This window comes from Diaphorina citri, unplaced genomic scaffold, assembly GCF_000475195.1.
Source record: "Diaphorina citri unplaced genomic scaffold, Diaci psyllid genome assembly version 1.1 scaffold312, whole genome shotgun sequence".
Classification (NCBI taxonomy): Eukaryota; Metazoa; Arthropoda; class Insecta; order Hemiptera; family Psyllidae; genus Diaphorina; species Diaphorina citri.
This window is the reverse complement of record NW_007377747.1, coordinates 1-15,623: the sequence shown is the minus strand read 5'-3', so window position 1 is coordinate 15,623 and position 15,623 is coordinate 1. Positions and strand designations below refer to the sequence as shown.

Below are 15,623 nucleotides of genomic sequence, written 5' to 3'. Positions count from 1 at the left end.
TTCCGATCTTTTTTTAAATCTGGTCTGAACATTACACGACTTTCCTCATCCTACTGAATTATGCTTAGCTGATTTTCGTAGCTGTCTGATTTTGGGGGTCTTATCTCAGAACTTTTTTACATCTCTAACGGTTTAGTCTGTAGAGCTGAAAACCGCCCCAAAAAGCTGTCAAAAAGTGCCCAAATTCAGCTGACCGTTACTCCAATGTTGATAAAGTTGATGAAAAGTATATTCTGCATTGCAAGCAAGCGCTTTACCACTGGACTAAGCCCCCTTTCAAGGCAAGTGTGGCGATCGACTGCATCAATTCAAGAAAAACAAATAAATATAATAAAGATTAAAAATAATAATAATGATAATGTCAATGATAATGATAATAATAAACGACAAATACAGCTCAAGGTTTTTAAAATTGAATTTTCGACCTTTTACAGTTATTTTTTCGGAGTTTTGACCTCAGATTTGGATTTTTCCCAACTTTTTACATTAGGAATCGACCATTTATTTAAAATTTTTACCCATTTGCAACTGCTCCATTTTCATTCCTTTTTCTTATGATCTCTTGATACAGCTCAAGGTTTTTAATTTTCAAAGTCGACTATGTATATGTTTTTGACTGGGTTATTATTTTTCTTTCTTTTAATTTTCATTCCTTTTTCTTATGATATACAGCTCAAGGTTTTTAATTTTCAAAGTCGACTATGTATATGTTTTTGACTGGGTTATTATTTTTCTTTCTTTTAATTTTCATTCCCTTTTCTCATAATCTCTTGTTTTCTTTTATTTTACTTCGCCAGGAAATGAACAAGTCGCCCCTAGCGGTAGCGTTGGAAATCATTCGACTCGAACCCCTGACCGTATCCGAGGGAGAGAACACGCTCCTGTCTTCGGCACACATATCATTAGTTCTGGACGCAGCCAGGTAAGAATAGAATAGATTAGAATAGAATTGAGTAGAATAGAACAGAATATACCTTGTTTATCCTGCTCGAATGAGACTAAAAAGTCCCTTTACCCCAGCAGTCTAAACAAGGTCTCAAATATTTTATAGGTTTAAGAACATAGTACATAATGTTATATCAGAAGACCTTGCTTGATTAAAAAAAAAAAAAAAAAATAGAAAAAATAATAGTAATAGTATGAAGAATAGTTCAGGGAGAAAACACGCTCCTGTCTTCGGCACACATATCATTAGTTCTGGACGCAGCCAGGTAAGAATAGAATAGAGTAGATAGAATAGAACAGAATATACCTTGTTTATCCTGCTCGAATGAGACTAAAAAGTCCCTTTACCCCAGCAGTCTAAACAAGGTCTCAAATATTTTATAGGTTTAAGAACATAGTACATAATGTTATATCAGAAGACCTTGCTTGATTAAAAAAAAAAAAAAAAAAAATAATATTAATGAGAAGAAGAAAAGAGAAATAGATTAAAGTAAAGAAATAGAGTTGAGTAGTATGATGATCTTAGTGATGGAGGTGAGATGGATACAATAGTGAAATTTGAGGGGATGTACGGGGAGGACAGGTGGCCATGCCAGTCAAGTGCACACACACACACACACACACACACACACACACACACACACACACACACACACACACACACATACAAGGCAACAGTACTCAACACAACACACGCTCACACATACACACACACCCTCCCGCCAGCTTTAAGGACGATTGAAGAGACCTTCACTGACCGCCTTTTCTAGAAGTGTTTTGAAGGAGAAGAAAGAGAGTGAGTTCAGGATGGGTAGGGGGAGTGAGTTCCAGAGGTCTATGGAAGACAGGAGGAAGGCGTGGGAGGAGGATTGGGTGTGGTGCCGCGGTTTATCTAGGAGGAGTTCATGGGATCTAGTGTCTCTGGTGTCTTTCCCCGTTCCCCACGCATGGGATCTAGTGTCAAGTAATACAGAAAGAACTTTCCGTGTTTTGCAACTTGATGTGTTTGATATCAAAGTCTCTGACACCAGTCCTTTATGTGTTAACAACAATGTATCAATCTTTCATATTCACATACCTGTTGTCAAGTAATATTTGTGCCATATTTCTTGTACCATATTCCTCTCAACTTTTTTTTATTGTTTGTACCATTCAATATCAGATGTCAGTTCCAATATCCTTTATCATCTCGACAACTTGCTCGTGAGCACAAAGGTAGCTCTAAAAGCATCTCTCTCAGTGAACAACTTTAAAAACTGGATGGATGATTACACCTGAGAAACTTTTATTATTGTTTTCAATAGTTTAAATATTATTGAAGAGGGATGTATTTAACATGGCTAGAGCTAGAGACCATCACCCCGGTGTATAGCAGATACAAAAAGACATCTTTTCTTTATTCTGCTATCGCCATTCGGCGAAAGCTAAAGCCGCTACAACAACAACAACAACAACAACAACAACAACATTCTATTCTATTCTATTCTATTCTATTCTATTCTATTCTATCCTATCCTATTCTTTTCTATTCTATATTCTATTCTATTCTATTCTATCCTATTCTATGTTCTATTCTATTCTATTCTAACTAAAGCTCTCTCCCTGTCCTTGTATTTTTCAGGTACGGGGTCCGAGAGTCGGGCGTTATGTTTCACATCTACTCGCCCCCCACACACGGGACCCTACATCTGGAGATTTGGGAACACGACGCACACGCAGGCCAAATGTTCACCCTTCTGGACTTGGCCAAAGACAAGGTAAATTAGAAAAAAAAAGGTGAGTTTTTCACCGCTTTTTTCATTTCATGTCTCTATTGGTTATAAGTCACTGTGACATATACAGGCTCGAACAGCGAATTAGCTCAATGAGCGAAAAAACCACTCATTCCGCGGAGTAAAAAACGCAAACTGCTCAATCCCCGAAATTTGACAATTGAGCAACTCTGAATAGCTCAGTCCGCGGAATGGATTTATGCAAAAGCTCAATCGCCGAAATTTGACAATTGAGCAGCTCGAGAAAGAAGAATAAACTGCTCTTGAGTATAAAATTAAATGTGTACAAGCCAGCCCAGTTAGCTTAGTTGGTAGTGCGTCTGCCTCGTAAGCGCTAGGCCGCGGGTTCGATTCCCGCCCGGGGCGGATTTAATGTTCGTTCTCGGAACGGCTGGCTTTCTCCTATCCTGTCTTCCTTCTCTCTTCGATTTCGTCCTCTTAAAAGTATAGCTCTTGAGCAGTTTGATGTTTGCTAATCCAGAGAACTAATAATAGTAGTAGTAGTGCTTATTTATACTGCTCGCATAGGACTGAAAAGTCCCTTTACTCCAGCAGTAGGCTACCACTATTATTGTGGTCAAATTCTCAAATTATATTGAGGATAAAATTCCATACCTCGGCTGGGATTGAACCCACGCCCTCCTGTTTACCAGGCGAGCGCCTTGACCACTACACCACCGAGGTATATTCTATTCTATTCTATTCTTACCTTCAGGTATGAACTTAGCTTACAGTGACGTTAACTTAACCCATGGGGGAGCCGAGGCCTACATTAAAGTCACACCAAACTTGAGCAAACCCTTCTCTCATTTTCGCTAATATCTCAGTCGCTCCACGTCAGAGTGTACCGGGGATTTGTCTATTAGAAAACAAACTTTCCTACTATTTTTACTGTTAAAAATTTTCATCAGTAAATGGTTTCTCTATTTTTATTGTTAAAAATTTTCATCAGTAAATGGTTTCTTCAAATTAAATTGATCCCAAGGGCAAGGAAAACCTAGACAAGACCCTTGACAAATGGAGTGACAAATCAAGTCTCTAGCTCTTACCGTTCTCGAGATATTTTGTTTACAGACAGACATCCACCAAAAAGCGGTAAAATGCCGCCAACCAATGCACCGATCTTAACCAAAAGCTTCATGTCGCATCCTTGTCACATTTGACAGCTACATACCAAATTTCCAGTCGGTAGCTCTTACCGTTCTCGAGATATTAAAAACTGACCATCGAAATTTTGACCCGATTACATTACTTTCCTTCCTATAGGATAAGGAAAGTAAAAAGTTCGCTGAGCAGTTTGATGTTTGCTAATCCAGAGAACTAATAATAGTAGTAGTAGTGCTTATTTATACTGCTCGCATAGGACTGAAAAGTCCCTTTACTCCAGCAGTAGGCTACCACTATTATTGTGGTCAAATTCTCAAATTATATTGAGGATAAAATTCCATACCTCGGCTGGGATTGAACCCACGCCCTCCTGTTTACCAGGCGAGCGCCTTGACCACTACACCACCGAGGTATATTCTATTCTATTCTATTCTTACCTTCAGGTATGAACTTAGCTTACAGTGACGTTAACTTAACCCATGGGGGAGCCGAGGCCTACATTAAAGTCACACCAAACTTGAGCAAACCCTTCTCTCATTTTCGCTAATATCTCAGTCGCTCCACGTCAGAGTGTACCGGGGATTTGTCTATTAGAAAACAAACTTTCCTACTATTTTTACTGTTAAAAATTTTCATCAGTAAATGGTTTCTCTATTTTTATTGTTAAAAATTTTCATCAGTAAATGGTTTCTTCAAATTAAATTGATCCCAAGGGCAAGGAAAACCTAGACAAGACCCTTGACAAATGGAGTGACAAATCAAGTCTCTAGCTCTTACCGTTCTCGAGATATTTTGTTTACAGACAGACACACAGACACACACACACGGACCAATGGCTGAAACTTTGGATTTATGCTCTAGGGACCTCAAAACGTGTTTTGACACTAAAAACTGACCATCGAAATTTTGACCCGATTACATTACTTTCCTTCCTATAGGATAAGGAAAGTAAAAAGTTCGCTCTTATGGGTTAAACTTCTAGGGCTAGTTAAGAGGCTGACGGAAAATACCGACCCCGTCTGAACACGGGACAAGGTGAAGGGAAAGAAGAAGATTGTAACGTAGTTTGGTAGATTTTTACTAAGTAATTCCCTTATACTAAGTAATGGAAAGCTGCCAACCAAGATCATCGAAGGAAAGATTGATGGAGTTCGAGCAAGAGGAAGACAAATAAGAACGTGGATGGATGACGTGAAGGAATGGACAGGATTGGTGACATGAAGAAGTGAAGAGGATGGCAGAGAATCGAGAGGAGTGGAAACACAAAGTAGAAGAAATACAGCAACCTTCTGAATAGAAGACGCTACAAATGAATGAATGAATTCCCTTATGTAGGACAATAAGTTTCAGGGGTGAATGGTAGAGATTGTCTCAGTGTTGAATGGTAGAGATTGCCACAGGCATTAATTTCGCCCTTTGTTAGTAATTATTGTTTGTAAAAAAAAAAAAAATGTGTACAAATCGGTGGTGACACCGGCAACGATGTACAAATGGGGGTATGGGGCAGAAATGTGGGCGCCAGACTTTTCATTCTCAATATGGCAGTACGTATAAAGAGGGTATATTCTATTCTATTCTAGAATAGAATATACCTTGTTTATCCTGCCCGAATAGGACTTAAAATGCGTTCTACTGTTCTAATGCGTTTCTCATTTCCACTACCAGGTGCGCTACATACACGATGGCTCAGAGTCTCGCCTGGACAGTTTCCAATGTGAGGTGGCCCTTAGCCCCGGCCCTGGCTTTCTGTTACCCTCTTACCTTCAGGTATGAACTTAGCTGTGGTATATTTTGGTAGCTACACACAGTATACAAAACAACCACCCAGTAACATTGTCACCTAGCAACCAAATCAACAACTGAAAAACTCTCCCAGTTCTGAGACATCTTTTTATCATTCTGTACATAATTCTCTGTTCACATTTCTCTGCTTTCAATAAACCTTCTCCTTATCATACAAATCCTACCCTTGTCCTTTGTTCAATCCTTTCTACAATTACAATTAAAAGATACAATATTAGCTTACAGTGACGTTAACTTAACCCATGGGGAGCCGAGGTCTACATTAAAGTCACACCAAACTTGAGCAAACCCTTCTCTCATTTTCGCTAATATCTCAGTCGCTCCACGTCAGAGTGACTATTAGGGGATTTGTCTATTAGAAAACAAACTTTCCTACTATTTTTACTGTTACAAATTTTCATCAGTAAATGGTTTCTTCATATTAAATTGATCCCAAGGGCAAGGAAAACCTAGACAAGACCCTTGACAGATGGAGTGTGCCTGAATTTCAGCAAGATCAAAAAAAAAAGTTCGTTCTTATGGGTTAAACTTCTAGGGCTAGTTAAGAGGCTGACGGAAAATGCCGACCCCGTCTGAACACGGGACAAGGTGAAGGGAAAGAAGAAGATTGTAACGTAGTTTGGTAGATTTTTACTAAGTAATTCCCTTATGTAGGACACTAAGTTTCAGGGTTGAATGGTAGAGATTGTCTCAGTGTTGAATGGTAGAGATTGCCTTGGGCATTAATTTCGCCCTTTGTTAGTAACTATTGTTTGTAGTTTGTACATGATTATAACCAATAAAGACTCTTACTCTTCTTCTTTTTCTTCGCCTTTTCCCGTGTACAGACGGGGTCGGCGTTTTTCGTCAGCCTCTCCATCAGCTTCTTTTTCTTCGCCTTTTCCCGTGTACAGACGGGGTCGGCGTTTTTCGTCAGCCTCTCCATCAGCTCTAACTAGGGTGATTGCTTTGGGTTGACATTTGGTTTTGGCTACAAAATTTACGAGTGGATGCCCTTCGCACTCAACCTTTGCTATTTATTTAGCAAGGGATATTCAGGCTGGTATACTCCCTGTTTAATGTCCCCCAGCCAGACAAAAGACTCTTATTATTATTATTGAGTTAAATTTTACGAGTGGATGCCCTTCGCACTCAACCTTTGCTATTTATTTAGCAAGGGAAATTCAGGCTGGTATACTCCCTGTTTAACGTCCCCCAGCCAGACAAAAGACTCTTATTATTATTGAGTTTTTTTTTCTATTATTATTTACAATTTGTTTTTTCAGGGGCGGCATCGCTTTCGGTTTCACATTCAGATTACACCGGTGAATGATCCTCCCACGCTGACCATTCCTCAGACTCGTGTACTTCGTCTCGCCCAGGTATTTATCCGGCCCTGATATTAGGGTCTAGATTTTAGCCTCGTTTTATTGTTATAATTTTTCATGTCAACGAAAATTATTTCAGATTTCAGTGGGTACCTAAATTAACGAAAACACTTCCTTTTTTTTATTTTTTATTATTTTTTTAAGCTCTGATTTTACCCTCCCCCCCATTTTATGACTTGACTTGGACTCGAACCACCAACCTCCAGATCAAAATCCAACGCGTTAACAACTGTACCACTGAGATAGGTTTTAATAGACAGCAGAATGTTCCTTGTTTATCCTGCTCGAATGAGACTAAAAAGTTCCTTTACCCCAGCAGTCTAAACAAGGTTTTGTGTATATTATGGGTTTAAAACATTTATTCCTCACAATATAATATAAAAAAAAAACATTGTATTTATTTTTAAACTCAGCTTAAATAGTCAGCCATGCCAGCTGCCGGAGGACGCATTACCTTTTATGCGGTAAGACTAATTTTTGTATTAACCCTGTGTGTCTCTGCAGGTCATATCCGGCCCCCAGTACGGCTCGCTGCAAACGCTCAACCTCGTCACAACGCCTCCTGGTGGCAATTCCGCTAAACAGCACACCAACACATTATTTACAATTTGTTTTTTCAGGGGCGGCATCGCTTTCGGTTTCACATTCAGATTACACCGGTGAATGATCCTCCCACGCTGACCATACCTCAGACTCGTGTACTTCGTCTCGCCCAGGTATTTATCCGGCCCTGATATTAGGGTCTAGATTTTACCGTCGTTTTATTGTTATAATTTTTCTTGTCAACGAAAATTATTTCAGATTTCAGTGGGTACCTATATTAACAAAAACACTGCATTTTATTATTATTATTTTAAGCTCTGATTTTACCCTCCCCCCCGGCCACGAATGTTCTAAATAGCTATTTTTTACCATCTCGAACAATTTTATATTATAAAATCAAGATCCATTCACATTTCACAGTTCATATTCACACACTGATCGCTCTATCTCGAGATTCTCGTCACATTTCACAGTTCACATTTCATATTCACACACTGATCGTGATCGCTCTATCTCGAGAACCACAACACCTAGAAAGCTGAAATTTGGTAGGAATATTCCTTCTGACGAAAATGTCGACATTGAAGAAACTTCAAAGTCAATGGATTGTCCCGATTTTTTGCTTTTGTTTTTGATTTGACACCTAGAAAGCTGAAATTTGGTAGGAATATTCCTTCTGACGAAAATGTCGACATTGAAGAAACTTCAAAGTCAATGGATTGTCCCGCTTTTTGCTTTTGTTTTTGATCTGTTTTTTTAATTTATTTATCGACTAACATTTTGTTTGTTTTGTTTTTTGTTTTCCTCTCTCTTTTAGTTGCTCGTTCTTATTATTTGCTCGCATGCCCCGGCTTCCCTCCTTAGCCAATGCTCGCATACGAACGAAAAACCCAAGATGCATCAATCCAAAATACGTTCAGTTCAGGATAAATACGTCCAATTCTACGTTCGATTCAGGAAAAAAATCATTCAAATGGACATTCAATCCAAAATCTCCCAAAATATGTCCAACTTGATGAAGATTTGGGGTCGAGTGGATTGGAACAAATCACATGCCTTCAGACAAGACACTCTGTTTGCCAAGGGTCTAGGTATTACCTTGCCCTTAGGATCAATTTAATTTGAAGAATCCATTTATGAAACCCATGAAGGTTGTGGATAAAATCTCCCAAAATATGTCCAACTTGATGAAGATTTGGGGTCGAGTGGATTGGAACAAATCACATGCCTTCAGACAAGACACTCCATTTGTCAAGGGTCTAGGTATTACCTTGCCCTTAGGATCAATTCAATTTGAAGAAACCATTTATGAAACCCATGAAGGTTGTGAAAAAATTGGACCGAGAAAGTTGTTTTTCGGCCTTGAAGGATACGAGAAACTTGATGCAGATTTATGAAACCCATGAAGGTTGCGACAAACTTGACCAAGAAGGCTATAAAAGAAAGGTCATTGCAAAACCGAGAAGGTTATTCTCGATATTCCACCGTGAAAGTTGTCTTAAATTTGTTCATTTTGACAAAATTTTCGAAGACAAATTCGAGGAAATCAGGCTGTATCTCGTTAATGCAACTTTCAATTTCACCTTTCAATGCTTCAAAAAATTTGTGGGTTTGTTGGTGTAAACCTGTGACTTTAGATACCCTCACAGAAAGAAGTCTAGGGGGGATAAAATTACCCCCCTCTTATATTTTATTTATTAAGTTTCCATTTAATATTTTTTCAACATAACTCTCAAAACATACATTTTTTTTTTTTATAAATGGTATACCCATCCGTATAAGCAGAGCTTGTGCGACGGATGGTGATTTTGGGAACCCCTGCTCTATACTATTCTACTTTCAGGTGTCTGACGGCATGGAGTCCAGTGCCGTAGCGTACCTCAACCTGGCGGTCCATCCGCTCCACCTCCGCCCCGTCAATAATACTGGGGCGGTCCTCATTCACAACTCCTACACTCTGATCACGCCGGCAAACCTGTCCTTCTCCGTCAATTCAGACGACACAGAAGTAGTTATTGTGTATAAGGTAAGGAGGAGGAAGGAATTTTTAATCGTGTTAAGCATATTTAAATGCTTGCCACAAATATCGTTCCCCGATTATTTAAATTTTATGACTTGACTTGGACTCGAACCACCAACCTCCAGATCAAAATCCAACGCGTTAACAACTGTACCACTGAGATAGGTTTTAATTTAATAGACAGCAGAATGTACCTTGTTTATCCTGCTCGAATGAGACTAAAAAGTTCCTTTACCCCAGCAGTTTAAACAAGGTTTTGTGTATTTTATGGGTTTAAAACATTTATTCCTCACAATATAAAAACATTGTATTTATGTTTAAACTCAGCTTAAATAGTCAGCCTTGCCAGCTGCCGGAGGACGCATTACCTTTTATGCGGTAAGACTAATTTTTATATTAACCCTGTGTGTCTCTGTAGGTCATATCCGGCCCCCAGTACGGCTCGTTGCAAACGCTCAACCTCGTCACAACGCCCCCTGGTGGCAATCCCGCTAAACAGCACACCAACACTTTGGGAACCCCTATAGTTCTATACTATTCTTTCAGGTGTCTGACGGCATGGAGTCCAGTGCCGTAGCGTACCTCAACCTGGCGGTCCATCCGCTCCACCTGCGCCCCGTCAATAATACTGGCGCGGTCCTCATTCACAACTCCTACACTCTGATCACGCCGGCAAACCTGTCCTTCTCCGTCAATTCAGACGACACTGAAGTAGTTATTGTGTATAAGGTAAGGAGGAGGAAGGAATTTCTAATTCTATTTTTTATATTTTTTTTTTTTACATTGTCCTCCCGATGGTGCACACTTCAAAAATCTGGCGAAATCAATGAAAAAAAAAATAATAATAATAAAAAAAATTTGGACCGATTGCAATACTTTCATTACTAGTATAGCCCCGCTATACTGTAGTAATAGAGAGTAAAAAATAAAAATATATATACCTATGTACTTCTATTCCTGCTGCAATAGAGTCAACATCTATCTTGGTCTGAAGATGATGTCCTGAGTGATATCGAAAGCTCACCAATTTAAAAACCTCCTAATCGAAATTGTCTTGGTAGAAATATATTTTTATCTTATTTAATTCTTAATAGATTGTTAAATTTCTCGTGTGTTTGTTTATAGGCGAGGTAACACTGTAGGTCTGAGTACGGGCGATATGTTCACTCAAGCTGAAATCAACACGGGAGAGTTGTACTATTCGTTACATCGCACCACTTACTCCAATGTGACGGACATACTCGAATTTCAAGTGAGTTCTACTTTTTCAACCATGTCAGTCAGTAGAATATTTTTAAATTGAAGCCCTGGTTCGATTCCCGACGAGGTCGAAGTTTGTTTGGCTCTGTGCTTGGAATTCAGGGTGCACTCAGCCTCGTGAGTACATTTGAGTAGCTGCTTTAATCGAGTAGCGACCAGTGGCGGCATTACCAGTGTAAAAATATTATTGAAATGTGGAAATTGATTAGGTAAACATTAGATGTGAGGATTATTGAGATATTTGGAAAATCCTACAGGATCAAAGTTGTGGTATAATAACACAAAGAAGAGGCATTTGGGTATTTTAACTGATTTTATTTAGCCATTATTTATTCTTGTAACTGCTAATTTCCATCGGCAGGGTACTCGGCAAACCCTCTCCAGTGACCTCCTCCTCCTCCTCCTCCTCCAGAGTGTATATTCTATTAATTCGATTCTACTCTATTCTATTATCTAAATCTAATTCGAATCATCACCATATCTAAGGAAAATAAATACTTCATTTTGAAATAAAAACTATCGGCAGGGCACTCGGAAAACCGTCTCCAGGGACCTCTTCGCGAGTGTATATTCTATTCTATCCTATTCTCTATGAGTCTATTCTATTCTACTTTATTTCATTCTAAATCTAATACGAATCATGACCTCCTCTTCGCGAGTGTATATTCTATTCTATCCTATTCTATTTTACTCTACCTTATCTTAATTTACTTTACTCTACCTTATCCTGTTCTACTCTATTCTATTCTACTCTCTTCTATTCTATTCTATTTTACTCTATTCTATTCTACTTCACATTCCATTTTCTAACACGAATTCTGACCATTTCCATCGGCAGGGTACTCGGAAAACCCTCTCCAGTGACCTCCTCCTCGCGAGTGACCTTGACAGCTCGCCGGCCGACCTTGTATTCTCCGTCAACCAATCAGAATCGAGCATGGGCCACCTGGAGCGGGATCACGTGACCACGCTGAGTTTCACCCAGGAGGAGTTGAGTCAGGGCCGAGTTCAGTATGTGCACACCGGGAACAGCACCGGCAACTTTAAACTGGCCCTGCAGGTGAGACTGGCGGCACACAAGGGGTTAATAAACCGTGTCCCAATAAGAACGCAAGGTTTGATTGTTTAATAAAGCATGGTTCTCCGTGGAAAAAAATAGACTTCTTAGATGATTTGAGAAGGAAACATTCTGAAATTATGTATGGAACAATAATCAACCTCCTCGACTTTGATGCTACATTCGTTCCCTTTCATGTGCACACCGGGAACAGCACCGGCAACTTTAAACTGGCCCTGCAGGTGAGACTGGCGGACTGGCGGCACACAAGGGGTTAATAAACGGTGTTTCAATAAGAACGCAAGGTTAGATTGTTTAATAAAGCATGGTTCTCCGTGGAAAAAAAATGAACTTCTTAGATGATTTGAGAAGCAAACATTCTGAAATTATGTATGGAACAATAATCAGACATATAACCTCCTCGATCACACAAGGGGTTAATAAACCGTGTCCCAATAAGAACGCAAGGTTTGATTGTTTAATAAAGCATGGTTCTCCGTGGAAAAAAATAGACCTCTTAGATGATTTGAGAAGGAAACATTCTGAAATTATATATGGAGCAATAATCAACCTCCTCGACTTTGATGCTACATTCGTTCCCTTTTGACAAAATTTTCGAAGACAAATTCGAGGAAATCAGGCTGTATCTCGTTATTTGTACCACTAAATTTGGCCCTATTTTCATTGTTTTATACGGAATTTTGATTATGTCAACTTCTATACAAAACCTCGATATTGTCAACTACCCTCGGTCCCAATTAGTTGAAATAATCGAGTATATTTCATATTTGCTGTTTTCTCAGGTCGTGGAAGGGGGTCAGGAGCGTCTGTCCGGTTCGATCGTGTGTCACGGCGTCTCCTCTCTGTCGTACCGCGTCACTCGACCACCCCGTCATGGGAGACTTGACCTCACCGAAGCTGTCACGAGCAAGAAGATCATAGCGCGGGATATAAGCAGGTAAATGACCAGAATAGAATAGTATATTATATAATATAATAGAATAGTATAGAATAGAATATATCAATAACCACTCGCGAGGAGGAGGTCCCTGGAGAAGGTTTTCAGAGTGACCTGCCGATGGTTTAGGAGGTCCTTGGAGAAGGTGTTCCAAGTGACCTGCTGGTGGTTTTTATTTCAAATATTTTCCTTCGATGTGATCATGATTCGAATTGGATCAATTCCAGAATAGTATAGTACCTATTGAATAAAATAGTATAGAATAGAATATATCAATATACAATCGCGAGGAGGAGGTCCCTGGAGAAGGTTTTCGGAGTGACCTGCCAATCGGTTTTTATTTCAAAATGAAGTTTTAATGTTTTAATGTTTATTTTCTTTATTTGACAATAACAAGTAAATACAAATACAAGAGGATCCTTCCTAAGACACAATGCTTCTAAGAAGGATATTATTACAACAGATAGTTTACTTAACTATATAAATAAAAAATATAAATGAATAAAAAGTAATTATTTTCCTTCGATGTGGTCATGAAGTCATGATTCGAATTAACGGTTAACCCAGACAGCGTGATGGGAAGGCCAAAAATAGTTCTTTTACTTTTCGATTTTTCTAATTTTCCGCTTGATGTCAAGGGTTAGGGCCACCTAATACATTTTATTGACATTCTGATCTACCACATGGCACGTGTTCTTTGTTTTGATTTTGATGATTTGTTTGCGATTTGTGATTTTCAAAAAAGTGATTTTATTAAAAAATAAAAATACAAAAAAGCTGTGTTATCTGGGTGAATTTATTATTTTTACCCAAATGCAACAGCCCGGGACCCAACTGGTAGTTGGACCCTCAAAACCCCAGGACCTAACTGGTAGTCATACTTTAAGAGAAAAGGTCATGGGACCCATCTGGCGTTCGTCCATAAAAAAAAGGAATTTGAATTGTGTTAAGCATACATGCTTGTCACAAATGTCGTTCCCTGCTTAATGCACCATGCTAAATTTTATGACTTGACTTGGACTCGAACCACCAACCTCCAGATCCGAAGTCCTCCGCGCTAACCACTACACCACTGAGGTTGGTGCGTTCGTCGATAAAAAAAAAGTACTCCGAAGTAATTTTAATGTGGGTGTCCTTTCATTCCTTGTCGCCAGCCTAGTTCCACCATGCTAAATTTTATGACTTGACTTGGACTCGAACCACCAACCTCCAGATCCGAAGTCCTCCGCGCTAACCACTACACCACTGAGTACTCCGAAGTAATTTTAATGTGGGTGTCCTTTCATTCCTTGTCTGGTTTCAGATTCAGCGGCGCTCAGTTGAGCCGGAGTTTGATTCTGTACTCGCACGATGATTCTGAATCCAGGTCGGACCGAGTGGAGTTTGTGGCCGTCAGTAGCGATAAGGAGGATTTCCAGGTGAGTCATATAGCAGTTGCGCTCACTTGGGTGAGGTTAGACAAAAAGCTGAAAAAATGAGGAACTTGAGAATTTTTCCTTCTCTTCTACGACTTCTAGATCCGGAGATAAATCGATTTAATAAATACCGGTAAATCTTGAACTTTGACGTCACGGCATACGCTCCCGTACGCGATGACGTCATAATTCATGACTCCTCCCGCTTCGTTTGTTTGTGCGCATGCGTTTCTGCCCATTTCCTGAACTCTGACGTCACAACTCTTTGAACTTCATGACTCCTCCCGCTTCGTTTGTTTGTGCGCATGCGTTTCTGCCCATTTCCTGAACTCTGACGTCACAACTCTTTGAACTTTTTTTCATTAGAACGGCAATTGAAAATTGAATTTTCGACCTTTTAAAGTTACTGGCTCCGCACACTTATCCCTCCCCTACAATATAAACTATATTTTGTATTGATTTCCCCTCTCTCCCCCGCAGTACATCGGGAGCATTTCCATCAGTGTGGCACTGACCAATGACAACGCGCCACGCCGCTCGTCCAATCACAGCGTGGAACTGGTCACTGGCTCCTCCCACTTGGTCCTCCCCTCGCATCTCTCGTATGCTGATGAGGACACGGATGCCACGCCCCACAATATTATCTACAGCGTGAGGTCGAGTGAGGGCGGCGCCCTGTATTCGGCTGTCAAACAGACGGACCGCCCGCTCAGCGAATTCTCGCAGGTATGATTCTGCTTTTTTTTCTTTTTTTTAAGAGGTTTGACAGAAGGAACTGTAAGTGCTGTGGTCTTATCGTCCCGAAAATCGAAGAGAGAAGGAAGACAGGATGTTTGTTTGTCTGGTTGGTTGTTTGTAGCCGAGGTATGGAATTTTATCCTCAATATAATTTGAGAATTTGACCACAATAATAGTAGTAGCTTACTGCTGGAGTAAAGGGACTTTACAGTCCTATGCGAGCAGTATAAATAAGCACTATTATTATTGTTTAGGAGCCAGCCTAGTTAGCTTGGTTTCACTACCCTGATTTATTATTATTAATTTATGCGAGCAGTATAAATAAGCACTATTATTATTGTTTAGGAGCCAGCCTAGTTAGCTTGGTTTCACTACCCTGATTTATTATTATTATTATTTTTTTTTTTAATTCAAGCAAGGTTTTTATTTGTAATCGGTGAATTTATTCTGTACCAAAATACATAAGACCTTGTTTAGACTGCGGGAGTAAAGGGACTTTTCTGTCCTATTCGGGCAGGATAAACAAGGTTGTATTCTATTCTAAACTGTATTTTTTATTATTATTATGAGTCTGGTTGCTCCTCTCTTGTGAGAGGGTATGCAATTATATCACTGCGACCTTTTTAGATCTATTGTGA

The 15,623-nt window shown here is 39.5% G+C and overlaps 1 protein-coding gene and 1 long non-coding RNA gene across 2 annotated transcripts; both read left to right on the top strand.

Annotated features, from left to right (window-relative positions):
- Positions 1–778: 778 nt before the first annotated feature.
- Positions 779–14,973, top strand: LOC108252171 (chondroitin sulfate proteoglycan 4-like; the record flags this gene model as incomplete). The annotated part of the gene is made up of 9 exons (XM_026822287.1): positions 779–922; positions 2,567–2,702; positions 5,490–5,591; positions 6,893–6,988; positions 11,656–11,900; positions 12,089–12,116; positions 12,678–12,832; positions 14,136–14,250; positions 14,728–14,973. Coding segments are annotated over exons 1-9 (1,245 nt in total), but the record flags the coding sequence as incomplete, so codon positions are not given.
- LOC113466689 lies at positions 7,610–8,399 on the top strand. Its single transcript, XR_003391012.1, has 2 exons — positions 7,610–7,710; positions 8,355–8,399. It is a non-coding gene; the product is annotated as an uncharacterized LOC113466689 (long non-coding RNA).
- Positions 14,974–15,623: the final 650 nt, after the last annotated feature.